This window comes from Doryrhamphus excisus, linkage group LG15, assembly GCF_037039965.1.
Source record: "Doryrhamphus excisus strain RoL-2023G ecotype Guam linkage group LG15, RoL_Dexc_Guam_v1.1, whole genome shotgun sequence".
Taxonomy (NCBI): Eukaryota; Metazoa; Chordata; class Actinopteri; order Syngnathiformes; family Syngnathidae; genus Doryrhamphus; species Doryrhamphus excisus.
In genome coordinates, this window is record NC_136371.1 from 2981583 (window position 1) to 3003304 (window position 21722).

General features: G+C 40.9%; 5 protein-coding genes across 10 annotated transcripts in view; 3 read left to right on the plus strand and 2 right to left on the minus strand.

Annotated features, from left to right (window-relative positions):
* The window catches only part of cd63 (CD63 molecule), a 113827-nt gene extending 112588 nt beyond the window's left edge, over window positions 1-1239 (plus strand). For all 3 annotated transcript variants that reach the window (XM_078796542.1, XM_058051066.2, XM_058051067.2), the window contains exons 7-8: window positions 691-774; window positions 885-1239. In XM_078796542.1, the coding sequence (XP_078652668.1) occupies window positions 691-774; window positions 885-950 (150 nt within the window). In that variant the 3' untranslated portion in view covers window positions 951-1239. The remainder of the gene's footprint in view (window positions 1-690; window positions 775-884) is intronic.
* letmd1 (LETM1 domain containing 1) lies at window positions 983-7784 on the minus strand. Its single transcript, XM_058051063.2, has 9 exons — window positions 7655-7784; window positions 6983-7122; window positions 6667-6782; window positions 4732-4814; window positions 4473-4659; window positions 2747-2848; window positions 2508-2660; window positions 2341-2437; window positions 983-2249 (listed from the first exon to the last, which is right to left on the minus strand). Exons 1-9 carry the CDS (start codon window positions 7768-7770, stop codon window positions 2173-2175), a joined length of 1071 nt encoding a protein of 356 aa, XP_057907046.2. The 5' UTR covers window positions 7771-7784; the 3' UTR covers window positions 983-2172.
* Window positions 7785-8829: 1045 nt separating this feature from the next.
* gtsf1 (gametocyte specific factor 1) lies at window positions 8830-11934 on the plus strand. 2 transcript variants are annotated; one of them, XM_058051070.2, is made up of 7 exons: window positions 8830-8930; window positions 9830-9926; window positions 10008-10114; window positions 11015-11141; window positions 11203-11283; window positions 11420-11468; window positions 11695-11934. In XM_058051070.2, the coding sequence occupies exons 2-7, from the start codon at window positions 9857-9859 to the stop codon at window positions 11759-11761; spliced, it is 501 nt and encodes a 166-aa protein (XP_057907053.2). In that variant the 5' UTR covers window positions 8830-8930; window positions 9830-9856; the 3' UTR covers window positions 11762-11934. The 2 variants fall into 2 exon arrangements, with proteins under 2 accessions (XP_057907053.2, XP_057907055.2); XM_058051072.2 differs by having other exon boundaries at window positions 8907-8930; window positions 9834-9926.
* Window positions 10760-15914, minus strand: ppp1r3f (protein phosphatase 1, regulatory subunit 3F). Of its 2 annotated transcripts, none has more exons than XM_058051065.2 (3): window positions 14795-15914; window positions 12435-12478; window positions 10760-12359 (listed from the first exon to the last, which is right to left on the minus strand). In XM_058051065.2, exons 1-3 carry the CDS (start codon window positions 15655-15657, stop codon window positions 12250-12252), a joined length of 1017 nt encoding a protein of 338 aa, XP_057907048.2. In that variant the 5' UTR covers window positions 15658-15914; the 3' UTR covers window positions 10760-12249. The 2 variants fall into 2 exon arrangements, with proteins under 2 accessions (XP_057907048.2, XP_057907047.2); XM_058051064.2 differs by having other exon boundaries at window positions 10761-12362; window positions 14795-15913.
* A 355-nt stretch (window positions 15915-16269) lies between these two features.
* On the plus strand, window positions 16270-21329 carry tspy (testis specific protein Y-linked). 2 transcript variants are annotated; one of them, XM_078796857.1, is made up of 8 exons: window positions 16270-17645; window positions 17751-17828; window positions 17902-18013; window positions 18207-18361; window positions 18482-18558; window positions 18854-19017; window positions 19201-19260; window positions 20021-21329. In XM_078796857.1, the coding sequence occupies exons 1-8, from the start codon at window positions 16713-16715 to the stop codon at window positions 20056-20058; spliced, it is 1617 nt and encodes a 538-aa protein (XP_078652983.1). In that variant the 5' UTR covers window positions 16270-16712; the 3' UTR covers window positions 20059-21329. The 2 variants fall into 2 exon arrangements, with proteins under 2 accessions (XP_078652983.1, XP_057907043.2); XM_058051060.2 differs by having other exon boundaries at window positions 16272-17645; window positions 19198-19260.
* The last annotated feature ends 393 nt before the right edge of the window (window positions 21330-21722 follow it).

The window sequence follows — 21722 nt, forward strand, 5'->3', positions numbered from 1 at the left end:
CTTTCGGCTTTTCCCTTCAAGGGGTCGCCACAGGAACTATCCTCATGTCCTCCTTCACTACATACGTCTGGCCTCTCCAAGGCCTCTAACATGTAATGTCCCTCTGATGTACTCGTTCCTGATCCTATCCATCCTGGTCACCTCTACTAAGCATGAAAAACATGCATTGGCAAGTCTAAATTGTCCATAGGTATGAATGTGAGTGTGAATGGTTGTTTGTCTATATGTTCCCCGTGATTGGCCGGCGACCAGTCCAGGGTGTACCCCCGCCTCTCGTGCGAAGACAGCTGGGATAGGCTCCAGCACCCCCACGACCCTTGTGAGGATAAGCGGTAGAAAATGAATGAATGACAACAAATAAATAAAATTTATGACACTTTAAAAAGGAACTGTCAACTGCTTTCTATTTGTATTTCCTTTGCAGTCCGTTTTCCTGTTTTCCCATCGGCGCAGCAACCCATTCAAAATATGGCAACACAACTCCTCTTTGTTACAACCAATGCATATGTCATATCTGTATGTTATATTTAAGTTTTAAACCCTTAACAGACATTAACTTGTCAGCCTACCTCCTTCTTATGTATTTTAAGTACATTTCACACCTACTGTATGTTTGTCATGCACTTAGCGATGCAGTGCACCATACTGACAGAACTCCACTTACTCAACTTTCCTTTTCTTTGCCTCCAGGGTTGTCGCACAGCAGTCGAGGATTTACTCAAGAAAAACATCCAGTGGGTCATAATTGCAGCTCTGGTTCTTGCTTTTATCGAGGTATGTATCGACTGGAAATGCAAGAATGTTTCATCAGAAAAGTTGTATTTAACTCGTCTGATATAAGTGGCGTCCTATTTTAAAAGTTATGAAACGCATTGTGATTGCAGGTCACGGGTGTCGTGTTTGCCTGTGTGCTGATGAGAGGCATCCGTAGCGGCTACGAAGTCATGTGATTCAGTTCACGCCTGCATAACAACGGATGTAGTGCACAGAACAATTCCCCCCCACTCCCCTTTTTTTTTTTTTTTTTTTTGATTTTTCGATAGGTCGGGAGTGTTTTGTGGTTCAATACACATTTAGGCATGTCAAATACATTTCTTAGGCAGCACAGTCTACTTTTTGTCTAAATGTTTTCTTGATGGTTAATGAATTTCAATGTTTCTCATTCAGCTAGATACTATATACATTTTAGTTTTAAGGTGTGTTGGTTCCCTTTGTTTTTATTAAATACTCCTTAAATTATTTGTGATTGACTTCTTTAAGAGCAAATAGTTTTATTTTTATTTGGACACGCTCATTACATAGCACATCAATATATCACTTAACATGAACAAATAATAGAAATTGTGCCAGCAACCCATAATGTAATGTGTCCTTGTAAAAGGCACAGGATGAAATGGTATTTCCTTTAGTGCATAAGTAGGAACTTCCTCTTTGTACAGTCAGCACAAGCTTTGACATTTTGTGCTTCAGCGTCATCGGAGTAAAAAAAATGAGGAAATTTTGCTGTCACTCAGTCGGCTTCGAATATATAATAATTATTTACCAATAAGTTACATTTTCACCACATGCACACACTCAAGTTTTCTTCAAAACCCTCCTACAGCCAAATTTCGCCATCATATAATTACCTTGACGTCTTTAAAATAAAATAAGCAGTGCGTACAAATACTACTGTACATGCAACGAGAGATTGATGACAACGTGTGAATGAAATCTGCGCTTTTTACAAATGGAATGTGTCTGAACAATGATACCACTCCTCTGTAGCTTTATTCAGACATAAGTAGCAGGAGGTTTTGGCTATACTCAGGAAATAATGAAATCACATCATTAGAACCACTTGTCAGTTCTTTTTAAGTCCCCTTGTGAAGGATTCAGTTCCGTGTAAACTGCACTCCATATTCTCTCCTTGATCAGCCTTAGTAATGCACGTGTAAGCCTTTGTACCAAAGTAAAGATGCTCAGATTTGACAACAAACATGCCTTGAGGGAGGGGGCGGGGGCGGGGGGGGGGGGGGGTGTGTGTGTGAAATTTTCCCATAAACCTGAAATCCTGCCAAGAGAAGCAAGTATTAAAATACTTTTCTTCATCTGTAAAAATGAGATGTTAACTAGTCAAATGAAGTAACTGCTGGCTGCGTTGTCAAATGAAGAGGGCGCCAGGCTTCCTGTTTAGGCGGTGCTTCCATTATTTCGGTGCTTGGCGGAGAGAAACACAAGGCAGTGCAAAAGTAGCGACACCTCTGATTCTGGGGGAGAAAAAAAAAAGCATGCAATGAGCCTTTTATTAAGTGTAATGAAAACTAAATGTAAAACAGCTTGGGATATCGAGTACATTACCCTTCAGTGAAGAGGATATGTGAAGCCATTGGGACAACCACTCACGGCACTGTACAATACCAACGCAATCGGAATTGAGGCCCCGGACATAGCATGCCTGAAAAAGGAATACACATTTATAGCGACACACAGCTTCCAACGCAGTTGACACAAGTTGAAAGTCTGACCTGTCTCACTTCTGCGTCACTTAGTTGGTCAGCACCGAGTCTGCTAAGAGCTCGGTCCAGCAAGGTCAGCTCAAAGGCGTGCCCAAGGAGCCGCCGCTTAATTAAGAACCCTGGGAGGCGGGGCGTCAGGAAGAAGAGCGAGCTGATCTGTCTCTAAAAAAAAAAACCAAGTGCAGACACACTTAATATACGCCACTCTGGGAATGGTATTGAAGTGTGAAAGGACAGGTTTTACTGACCATCTGACCCACAGTCAACCTATTTATGCCTAGATGAGGCCCTGAAAACAGGCTCCGTACAGCAAGAACTTCAGACACTTTGGGATTGGCTCCAGACTGCACCTGTACAATAAATTGCATCAGACATGTTCTATAGCAGGGGTCTCAAACTCAATTTACCTGGGGGCCACCGGAGCTAGGTTCTGGGTGAAGCCGGGCTGCATCAGGTTTAAAAAAAAAAAACAACAAAAAACCCAAAACGCATTTATTAAAAACTGGGAAAAAAAATCAATTAAAAAAACTATCTTCAATGCTTTTGCTTCTGCTATACCCTACACTTTTTCAGTACTTTGGTTCCGGTTTTTCACACCAAAATATCTGATAAAACATTCCACTGTTCTCAAATATCTTAATTTTTGTTTTTCTATACACAAAATAAGCTAAAAAAATAAATAAACAAATTAAGAATAAAGTCAATAAATCAATCAGTAATAAATAAGTAAAATAATAATAAAACAGCAAATAAGAAAAACACAAGAAACCACATACAGTTGTAACAGTTACTAACAGTTATTTGACCTTTAACATGAACATTAATGAAACGTAATAATTTGACCCAATTAGCATGTTAGCATCGCACTCACTTCCATCTGGGAGCAGCGTCGTAACTTTAACAACATGTTTGATGAGATGCTTTATCTTGACGTGTATTTTCCGTTTTATTCCAAATCATTTCCTGCATTTATTTGTACCCAGCGTCATAAGCCTTTAGCGTCATTGCTAATCCAAAGCAAAACAGGGCGGGGTAACAGGGTAGGGTAACAGTATGGGCGGGGCCAAAATCATGTTAATTGTGTCCGGCGTGCACACAGCTTTAAGCTGTCATTTCAACATTAAACTTTGGTATCAAGGTGGGGGCCTCAAACTAGCGTCTCGCGGTCCGCATTTGGCCCGCGGGCCGCGAGTTTGAGACCCCTATTCTATAACAACAAATAACACACTCTCTTACCTTAGGGCACAGGTTGTCAAGGAACCACATACAGTTGGTAGAGAAATGATTTTTTTCAGATTCAAATGTACAGTATTAACAGTTATTTAACCTTTAACATGAACATTAATGAAACTTAATAATTTGACCCAATTAGCATGTTAGCATCGTACTCAGTTCCATCTGGGAGCAGCGTCGTAACTTTAACAACATGTTACACTTGACGTGTATTTTCCGTTTGTATTCCAAATCATTTCCTGCATTTATTTGTACCCGGCGTCATAAGCCTTTAGCTTCATTGCTAATCCAAAGCAAAACAGGGCGGGGTAACAGGGTAGGGTAACAGTATGGGCGGGGCCAAAATCATGTTAATTGTGTTTCAACATGTTGTCATTTCAACATTAAACTTTGGTATCAAGGTGGGGGGCCTCAAACTAGCGTCTCGCGGGCCGCATTTGGCCCGTGGGCCGCGAGTTTGAGACCCCTGCTATTAAGCATTTTCAGCAATAACAATGGCAAAATGAAAGAAAATACAAATCTAAGGCACCCAAAAGAGGCATTCAAGGACACTGTGTATAGTGTATTCTATAGAGATATCAACATGGTCCAAATGTCATTTGATATCCAAACTTTTTCCACAGAGGGTCACATGCATGAACATTAAATCAAACAGCATGCAGTACAATTACAGCATGCATTTGGCCCTTGGGCCGCGAGTTTGAGACCCCTTTTCTATAACAACAAATTACACACTCTTACCTTAGAGCACAGGTTGTCAAGACGTCTCTGTAGGTTGGAAACTGTCAACTTCCTGCTCGCATGCTGGAGCCCTTTAAGTATTGGCCAGTGGTGTTGGGCCCTCAATGAATGGTACACTTGTCGATACTCTGCCTGCTGCTTTGGGGTCCAGAAATGAGGAATCAGCAACTGACGAGGGAAGAAGTACCTGCAGAGCAAAAAGAAACACAAAAAGTGATGAGACAAGGTAGAGAAGAAAAAAAAAATCAGTGTAACTTACATCAAGACGAAAACTAAGTAGTTGGCAAAGGGAGGGATGGATATTAGTGCCAGCGGGATAGCCTTGATCAGGTCTCGGCGAAACTATCTCACAAACGTAAAGACACACAAAAGGGCAAATATGAGTTCAGGCACACATCACTGGAAGTATTTTAGAAGTAATTGTCTCTTTACACAACCCTAATATGAAACAGTATTACGTGACAACAAGTCTACTCAGTGCCTTTATTGTACTGCAAAAGGGGCAAGGTACACACTTCAGTGGTTTTTCCTTTATAAATCTTTGCAGCCATTCCAGTTAAATATATCATATAGCAGACAAACGCAGTGATAGATGAGAAGTGAAATTAAGGTTATAGGAGTTACAGAAAGTGTGCAATAATGGTAATGGTTTTATTTCATTTGAACATGCATCAGATTACAATTGAATGCATCACATAATCAGTTCACAGTTCCACATTTCAAAAAGGAGTAGGAAGAAGCAAAGCTTATTAAATTCTACCCCTCCATCTGGTACTTTTACAATCAGTAACTGTTACATTTGTTCACTTCCTGCTTTCCTAATATACTTTTTTTTTTTTTTAGAGAAGTATTGGATGACATTTTTAGGTAATTGGTTGTTTTTAGCCTTATGCATTATTTTAGCTGTTTGAAAATGAACTATATCAGCAAGTTTAAGTATTTGTGACTCCTTATTTCTAAAATCACAAATACTTAACTGTTACATTTGTTCACTTCCTGCTTTCCTAATATATATATTTTTTATAGAAGTATTGGATGACATTTTTAGGTAATTGGTTAGTATTTGTGACTCCTTATTTCTAAAATCACAAATACTTAAACTTGCTGATATAGTTCATTTTCAAACAGCTAAAATAATGCATAAGGCTAAAAATAATCAATTACCTAAAAATGTCATCCAATACTTCTCTAAAAAAAAAGTATATTAGGAAAGCAGGAAGTGAACAAATGTAACAGTTAAGTATTTGTGATTTTAGAAATAAGGAGTCACAAAAAACTTAAACTTGCTGATATAGTTAATTTTCAAACAGCTAAAATAATGCATAAGGCTGAAAACAACCAATTACCCAAAAATGTCATCCAATACTTCTCTAAAAAAAAGTATATTAGGAAAGCAGGAAGTGAACAAATGTAACAGTTAAGTATTTGTGATTTTAGAAATAAGGAGTCACAAAAAACTTAAACTTGCTGATATAGTTAATTTTCAAACAGCTAAAATAATGCATAAGGCTAAAAACAACCAATTACCTAAAAATGTCATCCAATACTTCTCTAAAAAAAACTATATTAGGAAAGCAGGAAGTGAACAAATGTAACAGTTACTGATTGTAAAAGTACCAGATGGAGGGGTAGGATTTAATAAGCTTTGCTTCTTCCTACTCCTTTTGGACATGTGGGACTGGGAACTGACTATGTGATGCATTCAATTGTAATCTGATGCATGTTCAAATGAAATAAAACCATTACCATTACCATTATTGCACACTTTCTGTAAATCCTATAACCTTAATTTCACTTCTCATCTATCACTGTGTTTGTCTGCTATATGATATATTTAACTGGAATGGCTGCAATAGAAATAAGGAGTCACAAATACTTAAACTTGCTGATATGAACAGCTAAAATGGACTATGATGGACTATTATAAATCCTGTGGCGATTACATTAGGAGTCCGACACTAATAAATCAACATGTTCCGTTCTTTACACCTGTAAAGAACCTGTAGGGGCCAACTATATTCATGGTAATGCTTTTATTTCATTTGAACATGCATCAGATTACAATTGAATGCATCACATAATCAGTTCCCAGTTCCACATGTCCAAAAGGAGTAGGAAGAAGCAAAGCTTATTAAATACTACACCACTAATGTGTGTTGTGTGCGTACGAGGGCGAAACAACAAGTCAATTCACCTGTCTGACTTTCTCCAGTTCCCTGTAGGACAGCTCTTCATACATGACCCCGTGACTTGCCATCTTGGTTTTGATCTGACTCACCTCTTTGGCATCTTGGAAGAGAAGCTTGAATCCTGCACTGACACAATCAGAGGTAATGCACCACATTGCAACACTTTACCCACATTGTACTGCTCAATTCTGACAATGTATTCACTTAACAGTACGTTTGATTTTGTGGTTTGCAACATAGTAGGATACTAGAATTCCTTTGGTACCTGAGTCAATGCACTTTTGCCCTCTGAACAGTACAATCATGGATGTTACGCTTTACCTTCCACTAAAGTATGGTGGAGCACGTAGAAACGGGGGAATCGTCTTTTGAGAAATCCCTCATATTTGTCTTTTGCCCATTCGAGCTTGGAAGTGACAAAACGAAAAACACCTCGCCGCACTTCTGGTGATGAAGAGTATCTACAAAAGTACAAGACGTGTAAAAAATGATTCATTAGTGCAACAATCAAGATGAACAACCCTGCATAACATGACAATGCTGCACGGCGGTGAGTGGTTAGCACGCAGGCCTTACAGCTAGGAGACCAGTGTTCAATTCCACGCTCAGCCATCTCTGTGTGGAGTTTGCATGTTCTCCCCGTGATTGCATGGGTTTTCTCCGGGTACTCCGGTTTCCTCCCACATTCCAAAAACATGCTAGGTTAATTGGCGACTCCAAATTGTCCATAGGTACGAATGTGAGTGTGAATGGTTGTTTGTCCAAAGATCTAAATGTGCAAAATCCATAGTCTAACAATTTTTCAACTGGTCTTTTCATCAGGTATGTATATATTCTCCATTTTTCATTTCGGAACGATCAAGGCATACATGACAACATTTGAATAGCTATATGACAGCCACCTAATGTCAACACACCGCTAAGCGACTAAACAAAACAACAGTTGTAGCAGGCATCTACTTGGTCATCTAACCCTCGTTTTGCCACACAAACCTGGACTGATGGCACATGCATGGGATGCACAAGGCATTAATTTTGTTGTTTGCTCGAACACTCCAGAGTCGAGTCAAAGACATATGATTAGCAAGCCTCAAACAGGACAGCGCCATGTTGGAATGGCAACTTCCGGGTAGTTACCGTAAAGACGCAAACAGGGGGTAATTTAAAAATGGTGTTCACTTACCGTAATGTTTAATGTTTGTGTACTCTTCTGATATTGATTTCACCAGAGTGTCTGATGACATCTGTGACATGGCATTGACCAGCAAATCCTCCATCTGTGAACATGGTCTTCTTTCCAGTGTGAAAGTTGTACTGTGTTTGGAAGGCCAAAGTGTCAACAGGCGTAACAAGAAAAAAACGCTATAAGAAACATTCCTAATTTAAAAACTGTAGCTGCATGAGTGTTTACATCACAGAGTCTAGAGTTAAAATGGGATGCCGAAGCAAATGAATGTAACATAATGTAGTTCGCTATGGAGGAGAAAGTCCGCCATGTTGGTGAGCAAGAGAAGTGAGTGGGCGGGGCTAGGCGGACAATAGCGTACAATGTATTCACTAGTTCTGATCTGAGTATAAAATAATGCTATACACTGTACATACACGTTGATAAAATTGATTAATGCTATTTAGTGAACACAATGAATATATATGTATATGTATACATGTGTAAAAGTTCGTCATACGGCAGAAATATGACCTACATGTTGATGACAACTGTTACACTATTCACTGTTACGTTTGGTCACTTCTTGGCTTCCTGGCATTACTTTTTTTACACATACAGAAGTACAGTATAAGGTAATGTAACCATATAGTGGCATAATGTTTATGTTATTGTCCAAAAAACGATAATCATCATAGATATATCCACCAAAATGGTGATATATAATAACAAATAAACACAACATGACTCGTTCAAGACTCTTCTTTCTTGTATTTTTCAAACATCAACGGCGTAGTTTCTTGAATTCACTCATCCTTGTGCATTTTTGGAGTTCCTGAGACTTAAATGGATTTATGAATAGAATTATAGAGTTGGTCAGGTTCTGTTCCACAAGATGGCGGTAATGCACAACCAAAAAGCTGCTTGCCGCGGCAAATAAACAACAACAGAAGAAAAAGAAGACTACGAAAAAAGGGGGGGAAATGGGCCGCTTTTGAAAGGACTTGGCATACGACATCAGTCTGAAGACGTGGCTGGGCAAGTAACCGAACCGGTGTTGAGATTTGCATGCACCCCTTACTTGGACCAGCGTAACTTCTACAGGTCTATAGTTCACATTATTTACTTTAAAGACATCCACCTCTTGTGTGGACTTCAACTTTGGACCAAAATAGTTTCCGTATTGGAAATATGGGGTGCATGCATTTTACGGCAGGGTGGATTTTTGACCTGCCGAGATTTGCATGCACCCCCTACTTGGACTAAGTTAACTTCTATATGTTTATAGTTCACATGATTTACTTTAAAGACATCCACTTGTTATGTGGACTTCATCTTTGGACCAAAAAAAGTTCCCATATTGTAAATATGGGGTGCATGCATTTTACGGCAGGGCGGATTTTGTGTGCCTGTCGTAATTTGCTTGCACTAGCGTAATTTACCGGGCGTTTTCACTGGGTAAGTCGTTGTTTTCCTGGCGCTAAATTGTTATACTTAATACTTACTTAAGGTTGTACGTACTTATTGCATGTTTAAAACATAAAAAACTTTAGTAAAACAGCATGCAGTGGATGAACAAACGAAACAACAAAACATGGCCGCGTACCTGGGACGCGAGGGGCTGAAGCACGTGCCCATGCCCATTTTGCACCTGATGCCCACAAAGTTTGTGTGTGTGTTTGTGTGCGCGCGCGAGACCCCCTTTGAACTTTGAACCTTGAACCTGGCCCTCCAAAAGTCTGCACGTGCAGTAACCATTTTGACGCCTTTTGCCATTGTTTCAGGGGGTAAACCAGTCAAAAGTCTGTACCTGCCTCATTTCTACCACGCACACACACACACACACAGTTTAAATCTATAAAACTAACCATCATTTTTTTCAATTCTCCAAATTTGATGTCCAAGGGTTTCATTAAAGTATGAGAAATTGCAGTTTTATTTCAACTTTTGTTGGTAGACACTCACATCCGCCACTATACATTCACTGCTACTCTCCTTTGAAGGCAGAATCTGGACATTTGGAGACAATAATGGCCACCAGGTTTGAGAGCAGCGCGGGACTCTGTCGCTCTGTGGAGAGAACCGTTCAAGAAGAATCTGGTAATAATTGGTTTACCATATTCATGGCATCATTCGCAACAAACTCATTTAATGTGATAATGTATTTTTCTTATATTATAGATGAAAAGGGGAACTTTGACCCGGATAAACTTTGCCAGTGCCCTTTCGATAAGAACCACCAGATCCGTGCTTGCCGCCTCGCTTACCACATTTTAAAATGCAAGAAGGTGAGTGGGGAGGGAATGAAATGAGTTTTTCCACTGTGCATTCCCCTCAGGTTCAGGTTGCGGGCGTACAAAATGTTTAAATATAATACAACCCCTTTTTGTTGTGTGCCGCATTGTTACAATAATTGACAAACTAACAATAACTTAAGTTGATAGTACTGGTTATATACAAGCGCACTCATTTCTTTTTAGATTAAATAGACATTATCATGTTTGAAGATCATGCTTGAACGTCATGTTTGAAACCCTAGAATAGTCCCTTGTAATATCACAGTTCAATTATCGTTTTAGTCCATTCAAATGTTAAATGATCACTGTTTTTAAAACACAAGTGATATGTAGAAACTGGGCATTAATGCCACAAAACATTGACACATTACCATACAAAACATTACCTTAAAGCGGCATGAAGTAGATTGAAAAAGTTCTTCTCTGATCCTGTGGTATGTTTTTGGCTTAAGTTTAGATTAAATCCATTCCTGTCTAGGCCCTGCAGCGTAGGAGTTGCAATGTAGTGTAAACAATGAATAGTAGAAGTGTACAGCGAGGAGTGTCAAACGTATTTAGAAAATCAGAAACAGGTTTTCTATGCTCTAAATATGAAAATATTCAATTTATTTAAAATCAATCATACATTGAAGAAATTGATTCAAAGTGGTCGGGTCTGGAACCAATTTACAGCTGTGCTGCTCTGCTGCTTTTTGTTGCATTTTGCCTCCAGTTTTAGTTTTGTGTTTAGTCTCTGCATGTAATACATGCACCTAAAAAAAATCAGATGTCAGTTTGTGGTACATAATTTCCTGTCAGTAGAGGTCTGCATCTACCTGCTTTTTGTGAATTAAACTTGGTAGTCTATGCACAGCTAACTGTATGTTTACGACTCTTGTTTTACTGATGCAGAACCATCCAGAACTGGCCAAGCAGCTCAAAACCTGCCCCTTCAATGCTTGCCACCTGGTTCCAAGGGATCAGGTGGCCAGCCATACTGACACATGTCCTGACAAAATTTCAATGGGCACAGAGAATGGTGAGATGACTCCTCCACTCGTCTTCATGTGCTTCTGAATTGTCTGCGGTTCTGCCAATAGGTGGTGTTGAAAAATCGAGAAAATGGGAGGTTCCAGTCACGTCACAAATCGCCACAGAAATTACTGAAGACTGGGAAAAGGGTGAGTTTTGTTTTCAAAAGGGCACCTCAATTCACAAACTCTAAATTGTAGACAAAATATAGCATGTAAAAAGTAATGAATGCACGATTCTTTGGATTGTTCATTGACCAGGTAAACTGTGCTACTTGTTTTGCAGAGATTGATGACGCAGCAGTTCCTTTTATTTGGGGTGACGATACTCAGAGGTAAGTAACTGGCTCAGCTAGTGTCTTGTTGGGACTGTATGCAACAGTTATGTGGCGGCCTCGATGCCGCCAACTTTCGAACATGCTTCAAGTATTAATTTATATTTGTCGGCTGACAGTGATCGGGCAAATTTTAGCTCCGAGTATTATGCTTTTTACTTTCAAGAATGGTGTGAAAGACAGCCGTTCCTCTTATTCCTGAATTGTCACTTCCTTCTCTACCTAGATCAGAAGCCAAACCGACCAACAGTGTTGCTTCAAAGTTCCGTTTACCCACTTCACTCCCATGGTAGATACAGTCCTTTGGACATAGATCCACTTTACACATGATGGTTGCCATTCGGGTCATTGCTGTTTTTTTTTTAATCATGTTTGGTTTTAATTGTTAAAAGCAGCTTTAGCTTTTCAGTTTTTAAATGTCATAATGTTGTGCCTTTTCTTTTTTAAATAAACTGTTTGCACGGAATGGTTTTGTAATGAGGCTTTTTTATTTTTACTTTGGCACAGATGAACCTTATCTCTACAAATGTTATGTCATTCAATGACCGCTAGATGGCAACCCAGTTTTTATTTGTAAGCCAGCAGGTGCCATAGTTGGTACTAGATAGTGACAACGTGAAGGACAAACACAAGTGTTAAATTACACATTTGCTACATCTACCTGCCCCTGTGTAATCTTGTCTTAAGCAACTAGTTGGCACTAAGCAGTGAAAACATTTATGAAAATTGCATCAAGTAGAATGAATTATGGCGCAATACTTAAAATCTTTTTGTGCAATAATTACAGCAGCTGCTGCTTCCTATCCAGTTCTTCCAACACCGTCCTTTCCTCGACATCGACCTCAGGCGCCATGATGACTGGGCTGGGGTCTTCAGGGGTCTCTGTTCCATCTGCTTTAGCAAACAAAAGCACATATAAATATTCTGCACCGGACATTATGAACAACAATATAATTTCCACTGTACCTTCACTTTTCCATTTGTGTGATGAGTCAAAATAATCACAAATACTGAAAGAGAAGAACAATTTGCATTTAAATCGAACCCAGAAAGGGCAAACAAACAACCATTCACACTCACATTCATACCTATGGACAATTTGGAGTCGCCAATTAACCTAGCATGTTTTTGGAATGTGGGAGGTACCCGGAGAAAACCCGCACATGCATGGGGAGAACATGCAAACTACACACCGAGGTGGCCGAGGGTGGAATTGAACCCCAGTCTCCTAGCTGTGAGGTCTGCGTGCTAACCACTCGACCGCTGTGCCACCCGGTAATATTTCATTCATTCATTTTCTACCGCTTATCCTCATGAGGGTCGCGGGGGTGCTGGAACCTATCCCAGCTGTCTTCGGGCGAGAGGCGGGGTACACCCTGGACTGGTCGCCAGCCAATCACAGGGCACATATAGACAAACAACCATTCACACTCACATTCATACCTATGGACAATTTGGAGTCCCCAATTAACCTAGCATGTTTTTGGAATGTGGGAGAAAAGCCGGAGCAAACCCACTGCAAACTCCTCACAGAGAGGGTGGAATTGAACTGAGGTCTCATAGCTGTGTGACTTGTGCGCTAACCACTCTTCCATCGTGCAGCCTGAAAATGTATATCTTCCATTTAATTTAATCGGGGAATGTTAGCGAATGAATGTGTTTTTGAATAAGTCTTACTGCACCAGGTTCTAAATAAATGGTGACACCATCTCCGTGTCCTTCAGCGGTGCTAAGCTGAAGGTTTGGACATAACCTGGTCCTAACAGGGTTACCATGGTTATATAGTATAGCTGCTTTAAAGGAGAGCTACCTTTGTTGAATATTATTTTAACTTTATGGAGTACGCAGAGTGACATTGTGTCTCCAATCTGCATTGGAGTTGCATGCTGTTGTGCTTCTTGACAGATGGAAAAGGTCATAGGTGAATTTCAGTCAAGGGAAAATGAAAACGGACACCTGCCCTTTGCCTATTTTGACCGTCCTCTCCCACCACTGGATAACTGGCATTCTGAGGGGTGTGTACTCTGCATGGCTCCCTAACACTTTTATTTATCTATTATTTGTTAACAGTACAGCATGGCTAATGTCATCTCTATGAAAGCTTTGTGCCTTGCTTGGACTTGTGCTGCCATTATTGTTTGTTGACAGCCTGCTTGACTTGAAACCTGGTGTTCTTCCTATTCTAATTGCAGCCTCCAGGCAACAACACTGAACCGGCAATGAATGGCCATTTTGACATTAGCAGTCCGCAGATGGAAACACAACTCAAAAACATTAGATTATGCGTTACATATTTTTTTTATCATTGTAGTTGTCTGACTTTGATGTGTGCTTCTGCCACCTCTCCCTGTCCTTTACGGCGTACATGGAGCTCTGGGATTGATAGTAATGGTAATGGTTTTATTTCATTTGAACATGCATCAGATTACAATTGAATGCATCACATAATCAGTTCACAGTTCCACATGTCCAAAAAAGACTAAAGACGCACCTTTTTAATCAGGCTTTTAACTAATATTTTTAAACTTTTCTTATGTTTTTATCTTTTTTGTCCTATTTTATGCTCTCAGTCTTCAGCTTTTAACTCCAGTGTTTTGTTTTTATCTTTTTAGTCCTATTTTATGCTCTTAGTCTTCAGCTTTTAACTCGTGTTTCCTCAGGGGGGTCCTCCACACTGGGGGCTGTGTCGGGTCTGCTGAGTGGGTGCCATCCTTGGGTCCCTTCGACGCGGCCGGCTGGGGGTTCCTCCCGTCTGTCGGGTGCTGGTCCCCCGATGACACGGCCTGCAGCTCCTCCCAGTGTGGACGGCCCCAAAGGTGGCGTTTCCTTGATCCTCAGTGCCATGCCATGTCTCCCTACTGCGTGTGTGTGTGTGTGTGGGTGTGTGTCTAGTATGGAGGGTGGGAAGGAGGGGCTTTTTTTTTTTGTTTCTTTGTTTTTTCCTTTTAATTTTGGTAATTGTTTTAATGTAAAACACTTTGTGTTGCATGTCTTTGCAGGAAAAGTGCTATACAAATAAAGTTGATTTGAAAAGGAGTAGGAAGAAGCAAAGCTTATTAAATCCTACCCTTCCATCTGGTACTTTTACAATCAGTAACTGTTACATTTGTTCACTTCCTGCTTTCCATAATACAGTTTTTTTTTTTTTTTTTAATAATGTACCGAAGTACGAGGTGATAGCTTGACTTAAATGGAATTTTGAGAGTCAATCACAAGTTCTACTCATCAGTCTGTCCTGGTTTGTGTTTTTGTTGACATGTACTTTCTGGTTGCCGTGTTCATGCCTTTTAGGATCCACGTGTTTAATTAAAATGATAGGGATTTACCTGTATTCTCTGGGGGGTCTCAGGATTCCTCTGATTTCTTGCACTTCACTGTCGATCACCTCTGCGTCATCATCATCATCATAGGCCAGAATCAGTGTCACCATATAGTTCATATGGGCGTTATTGGCCCAGAAATCGCCCTCGGTGGTTTCATAGCGAACAACAAACTCAATGCGAGACCCATGAGTGATAAAAGGGGGTGCAAATGACAGCTTGAAGGAGAATTGATCAGTGTCCCCATCATGGGAGCCATGGACATACTCTGCAGGGTGATCAAAATACGTGGCCCAGTTGTCCATAGTGGACCTGATGTAGACTGCCTTGTGGAAGGAGATGTTGAGGACTCGGACAAGGCCACAGAAGGCGAGAGGCTCATCCTCCACAGGACTTATAAGCTCTATAGCTACTTTATGTGCACGCACATCCTGCAGCAACGCTTCTCCACTGGGGGGCTCAAAGTCCGGATGCACACGGAACACCGGTTCTCGCTCACACTTTCCATACTTTGCGCGTTCTTCTTCCCACTTTGCAGAGTCTTCTTCGTCGTCCGAGTCGAAGTTGAAAAACTCCCTGACGTGAACCAGATCTCCACCTGTTGTATCGGCGAATGAGACTCTTTTCCCAGGGGAGAGACCCGCCTGGATGCGCAGGTACTCGGCAGTCTCGTCGTGGATGGACGCGCCTCGCTTCCTGGGGACCGGGGAGCATCTTGGGATCAGGCGGACATCTTCCTCCTCCTCTTCTTCCTCCTCCTCCTCATCTTCTTCTTCATCATCGTCGTTGTCACCGTCATCCTCTGCTGACCTGCCACGTCTGATGGGAATAAAAAGACCCTCTTGGCTCGGTATGGTTAAAAAGGACATTTCTGCTGCGTGGTGCAATGACTCCAAAAGAAAAAGAAAATGACAAGCGGAGGCAGCGCTACCCGTGCATTACGTACGGTCTCCTCGGTTAACGTGTGGCGTTAAATGTCACGCATGGGAAACATGTCCTGCCAGCCCTTGTGATCGTGTATCCTATGCTAAAACATCACACATCGGCCGCTGTCCGGGGACTAATTTTAGCCCTGACCTACTGGGCTCTCCATATTCCAAATGTGTCTCCAAGTTGGTATGATCCTGCCCCCTTGTTGCGTTTGGTTTAGGCTGGCTCGAAGCCCAAATTAAATGGATATGTGCCCTTCGTCATATTCATTTAAATGTGACGCCGGGTGATTATTGCAGTTGGACATCAATTCACTTGCACCATTTAAACCCAATTATATTAAAGCTAAAATATCTTCAGAGAACACCGAAATACATACAAAAGTGCATAATAATTTTAAACGGGGAAGCCTTCTCCCAGGTATTTACATCCAAACGCCATGCCTTTTTTAATTAAATGTAAACCTTAGGGGTAAATTACATTGGTACACATTGATATCAGCCAGTAAACACATTCTTGATTCTGATTGGTTTAGAGCTTTTAGCGCGACGTGCTGCAACCAATGGGAATATTGTTTCTCTCTACGTTGATACGCGGACAGGAAGCTAAAGGATTAGTCTAACACAAACTAACACAAAGAACCGCGCGTTGCATTTGAAGGATATTACACGGTAAAGTTTTGTTTTTCCTCATGGCCTCTCCGGACGGTCCCAATTTTGAGCGAAAGTGTAACTCCTAAGGATACACGCACTGGGTAATATAGCGCTAACTAGCTTACCATAGCTAACTAGCTAAAAGCTAACGTTTCCCGCAGGCCGCGAGCTGCTTCCTGTTTGGTCGTCATTGATGATGTAGGTTACGTCAACAAACCTAGTATAATCACACATTTAGGATTACATATTTTTTTATATTCATTGGAGTTACGTTATACATTCAAATTGATTGTGTTTGTGTGTTTGAGCTTGGAGACTAGCTGTTTGGCTAGCTAGCCAACATGAGTGAATTTACGGACAGCAAACAGTCCGCTGACTTGGAATCGAGGAAAAGGTGTCCATTGCCAGACCAGGACGAGGAGTGCTCTGTGCCGAGCAAGTTCTCCAAAGTCGAGGATCCATCTAGCAAAGCGCAGGATCAATCGGAAAGTTGCAAAAATGGAGACTCTGGTAGCACTGAAGCAGCTGGGCGAGAGCCGCCGTCAAAAAACGAGGAGGAAGCAGATGCCGTGCAAAGAGCTTCGGGTTCAGAAAGTACGCACAACACTGCTTCGACAACTGCCAACAACTCCAATTCTGGTGACCACGAATCTGACAAACCACAGTCTTCAAAGGCTCAAACATCTGCTGATTCCAAGGAGAATGCCAGTGAGACCACAGGACCAGATCCTTGTACTCTTTTGGACCAGTCTGATTCAGCGGCCATAGCAGCTGCTGAAGCACTTGCCAGCCTCACAGGAGGAGACGGTGAAGACAGCCGAGAGACTCCATGCTCCTCTGAAAGAGCAAAACAAGTGAAGCAGAGCAACAAAATGAAAAACCGTGGGGACCACCAGGCCCCGACAGCCCACTCTAAAACCCAGGCGGCTGCAGCAGACAGCTCTACATCTATGCACAGCACAGACAGAGATGATGCAGCAGGTGAAGGTGATGAATCTATGTCTGGATCTTCTTCCACACCAAGCTCCTCTTTCCCATCTGAGAATGAGGACAATGAAGATGGTGAGTGCGCCATTGTGTCTGTTAAGATGGCTCCCGAGATGAGACAGTCAGTGGCTCTCCTGGCGCAGGTACAGATGAGACTTGAAGCTCTTGAGAAGAAAAGCGCCTGGCTCCACCAGCGCCTGGAACAGAAAATCAGTCGCATGCGTCGGCCCCATCTTGACCAACGCAGCTCCATCACTAAAACAATCCCTGGGTTCTGGGTGACTGCTGTATCCTTCCACTGAGAGCCACCCCGAGTCTCCACCCTTCACCTTTCCTTTGACTACTTCATGAAAGTAAACATGTTCATGCATTTCTTTGACTGCGGTTATCAGCTATTGAACCACCCACATCTTTCTGCTCACATCGACGAGACGGATGAAGATGCTCTGAGCTACATGGTTGACCTGGAGGTAGGAGATACACCTCTTAAGGTCTTGATTATTTTGTATGTGACGGTAACATCTAACATTTTACGTGCTTCAGATCGAGACATTCAAGAATCACAAAGTGGGTTTCCGAATCCGTTTTCACTTCAGACGGAATCCATACTTTCAGAACAACATCATCATGAAGGAGCTGCACCTTGGACTTGGAGGTAAAAATAAACACACAGCTTCTTTTGCGCCCACAAATGAGGACCACCAGTATTGATTTAGACTTTTGTTATTGTTCATGCTCTGGCCACAAAATGGTCGCATCAGAAATCTTACCCTAGATAAAGTTTTTTGTATGGAACTATCTTGCCTCCCCAGCCACTGGATTTGCATTTACTATCTGCCCTTTTTCAGAATCTCCCATGTCGATCTCCAACCCCATCTTGTGGAACCGCGGCCATAATCTAACGGCCAACAGTGAACCCAGGAAGATGTCACGTGGCGTCTACCAGACATTTTTCAGCTGGTTCAGTGATCACAGCAACCCTAGTCAAGATGATGTAGCACAGGTATGGCTGACCACAGGTTCACAATATATATATTTCTATGAAATATATAATTGTTATTGCTCTTTATGTTGAAATATTGCAACGATACTGAACTGTACTGAACTGTATGTTCTTGTCTAGATACTGAAGGACGACCTGTACAGGGATCCTTTGAGATACTACCTCACGCCACTCTGGCAACCAAGAGAGAACGGCAGGTAGGTCACATTCTTAGTGCAATTTTGAATAGCCTCATATTGGAATTAGGCCTCCTCCAAATGATAAAAAGGATACAAATCTCCGTATGTGCGACATGAGATGCATTGAGACCATTCAGTAAGGAAATTTCACCCAAAAGCCGAATAGCCCTAACCTTATGTAACTAGTTCATTCATTCATTTTCTGATGCTTATCCCCACGAGGGTTGCGGCGGTGCTGGAGCCTATCCCAGCTGTCTTCGGGCGAGAGGCGGGGTATACACCATCAAACTGACTACTTCATCTGTTCCTTCAGCGATGCTGGAGGCGATGCCAGAGCTGCTGACGGCAGCAATGGTGATGACTGTGTGGTCATCTCGGATTCAGATGATGATCCTGGCGAGGAAGCAAGCGAGATGGATCAGGGCCATAATGATGGAGAGGAAGAGGAGGAAAAAGAGGAGGAGGCGCCAAGTGCAGGTAGGTCATACTTTTGATGTGGTATTATTTGAAATGAAACATTCTTTAAGTATTCATAGTGTCATCTCTGATTTGAAGTTGCATGACCATCATAAGCGGTGAAGTCCGTCAAAAGATGGAGACTATCCCTTCAAGCTAGCTGACTAACTGTACACTAAAAAAGACTTTTCTTGTCCCCAGAAGGGAGCCAGGAGGAGGAGGAAGAGGAAGAAGAGGAGGAAGGTGGCGAAATTGTGATTGATGGTAAGTTTTTATCCCACTTTTTCTCATGTTTATATTTGATGTTTTAAGGTATGTATGTATATATGTGTATAGTACAGGGGTGGGCAAACTACGGCCCGGGGGCCACATCCGCCCGCCCAATCTTTCCAAAGTATTTCATTTAAACTCAACATACAACCTGGCATCATGGCCTGAGCCAACCTTTTGATGGTTTTATCAATTTCGTTTTTTGACATGGTCTGTTATTTACAAAGTGCTCCTGAAAAAAGGGACACAAGCACATAATAATAATAATAATAATAATAATTATTATTATTATTATTAGATTATTATAATAATTATTAGAACTATTATGATTATTATAATTATTATATTAATGCTAATTATTATATTAATTATATATAATATTATTGTTACATTTGCATATTTTACATAATAATAATATAATAATTATTATTTTATTATTATAAAATTATTATTATATTTTATTATTTTTTAAATATTTAAATATAAAATAATAAATAATAATAGCAGATTGCATGACAATTTTACAGATACAATAATACCAGGTGGACTGTTACGTGTAAAATATATAGTCTGTCCCCCCCCCCCCCCCCGTAAATTTTGTCATATCAATGCGAGTCAAAAAGTTTGCCCACCCCTGGTATAGTATAGTATATATGCATGTGTGTGTGTGTGTGTGTATATATATTTTTTTGTGTGTGTACTAATGGTTGTCATAGTGATGTCGCTATGGTAAAATACGGTGTTTGTCTGGTAGGTTCTGATGACAGCGACCATGAAGATGAGGAGGCCTGAGAGGACCAGTCGTCAGAGCATCTTCCTGATGTCAGTTACATTATGCACAAAATATTATATTTTTTTAATGTAACAAAAATATGGTCATATAGGATTTTTAAAATCAGGGTTACCTTAAAACAAAGCCCAGGCAACACGATCATATTGTTTTATAAAGCGTATTCAGTATATGAAGTATACACAAGAAAATACATCTGGAAGTGAGAATTCTCAATAATAATTGTATGTCAGCCTGCCTTTTGGCAAAACAAACAAATGATGAGAATATCACAGATATCAGAAGCAGACATTTTTATCTTTTGGCTGTTTTTCTAGTTTTATTCCATTCAATTATGTTATATAATCAATTTCAGGAGCACTTAGAACCGAACCAAAACGTGTTCTCAGGGATGGGCCTACACTCTTACACTATTAGGGCATGTGAATAAGCAAATGTGTACTCTACTGTAGTAGATAGGAACATCATTGTTTTAATAAGCTTCTCGTGCTTTCTACATCTTAACACATGATCCCCCCACCTTGTATGCACTGTGTGATACTGCATTCCTATCCCACCCACCCCCATCCTGCTGTAGGTGACATTTTGTATTTTTAATAGATGTTAACTTTAACATCTGCTTCACATAATATGTAAAGATTTTTTTTTGGGTTTTAAATAGATCGATACGTTCATTACATTGTTTTTCTATGCCTGGGAGCATGTGAGCATCAGAAGTGATCAAGAAGTGTAGAATGTCCCTCCCCAGCCATGCTTTTTCCCCACTCTGCCTTCGGTTTGGACAGTTAAGAACTTTGGTGTAATTATGTTTAAGTGTGTATGTCCTCCTACCCCTGTAATTGTGGAACCCCTTTCTCAGAAAAAAAAAACACCCTACATTTGAATGCATCCTATTCCAGCAGGATGTTATGACCGATTCTTGCAATTTTAAAGGTTGGTTTTGGATGACAAAATGTACTCGAGTAGTACGTACAACTGCAAATATTAGGATTTCAAGACTGCACACTACGTGCAAACATCGGCGGCCACCGTGTATGCTCACAAGGTCACGTAGAGGAGGTAATTGATTAGAGCGCCATCGGTCTTTGTTAAACACAACCACCGCATTTGGCTTCACTATAAAACAGATTAGGAACTGCCTACTTTATTTCCTAGCATCGTACCGTGTGTGCTTCGATAGAATGTTGTAGCACTTTGTATTGGTTACTTTGATTCGGTAGGGTTGAAATGTCCACTGTTTGATCAAGACTTAATAAAGTAGGAAGTTGTTTTACTTTGCTGTGGGGATTTACTGTATATTGTATCAGTGATAGGCGGCACCTGATGGCTTTGGCTTTGTCTCGACTCGGAGCCTATTTCAGTTGTTGTTTTGGATTAATTACTTTTTCAAAGTGCTTTTTGTCACACTCCCTCTTCCTGATTTTGTATATTGTAGCTCGGACCTAAAACCTCATTGAAATCCACATGTGCAAAAGGGAAATTCTAGTATTTTTCAACTGGTCTTAAAATTTTGATCAGATCTGCATGTGAAGTTTTGCACACGGCCACACGATGGCAGTGTGGTTTAGTTTGTCACCTCTGTCCATTGTTGTAATAAGAAGTCATTTTGTTACAGCAGGGTGGTTCTCAGATTTTTTTTTTTGGGGGGGGGGGGGGTATAGCCACA

Coding starts and splice junctions, on each gene's coding strand:
- letmd1 (XM_058051063.2), bottom strand. CDS start 7,770: ATGGCGCTGTCCTGTTTGAGGCTTGCTAATCATATGTCTTTGACTCGA. Junction 2,661..2,746: donor GGTTGACTGTGGGTCAGATG/GTCAGTAAAACC, acceptor TTTTTTTTTTAG/AGACAGATCAGCTCGCTCTT. Junction 2,250..2,340: donor CATATCCTCTTCACTGAAGG/GTAATGTACTCG, acceptor TTTCTCCCCCAG/AATCAGAGGTGTCGCTACTT.
- gtsf1 (XM_058051070.2), top strand. CDS start 9,857: ATGGCCACCAGGTTTGAGAGCAGCGCGGGACTCTGTCGCTCTGTGGAG. Junction 11,142..11,202: donor TTCAATGGGCACAGAGAATG/GTGAGATGACTC, acceptor TTCTGCCAATAG/GTGGTGTTGAAAAATCGAGA. Junction 11,284..11,419: donor TACTGAAGACTGGGAAAAGG/GTGAGTTTTGTT, acceptor CTTGTTTTGCAG/AGATTGATGACGCAGCAGTT.
- ppp1r3f (XM_058051064.2), bottom strand. CDS start 15,657: ATGTCCTTTTTAACCATACCGAGCCAAGAGGGTCTTTTTATTCCCATC. Junction 12,479..14,794: donor AGACCCCCCAGAGAATACAG/GTAAATCCCTAT, acceptor CTTCTCTTTCAG/TATTTGTGATTATTTTGACT. Junction 12,363..12,434: donor ACACAAATGGAAAAGTGAAG/GTACAGTGGAAA, acceptor TGTTTGCTAAAG/CAGATGGAACAGAGACCCCT.
- tspy (XM_058051060.2), top strand. CDS start 16,713: ATGAGTGAATTTACGGACAGCAAACAGTCCGCTGACTTGGAATCGAGG. Junction 18,362..18,481: donor GTCAAGATGATGTAGCACAG/GTATGGCTGACC, acceptor GTTCTTGTCTAG/ATACTGAAGGACGACCTGTA. Junction 18,559..18,853: donor CAACCAAGAGAGAACGGCAG/GTAGGTCACATT, acceptor CTGTTCCTTCAG/CGATGCTGGAGGCGATGCCA.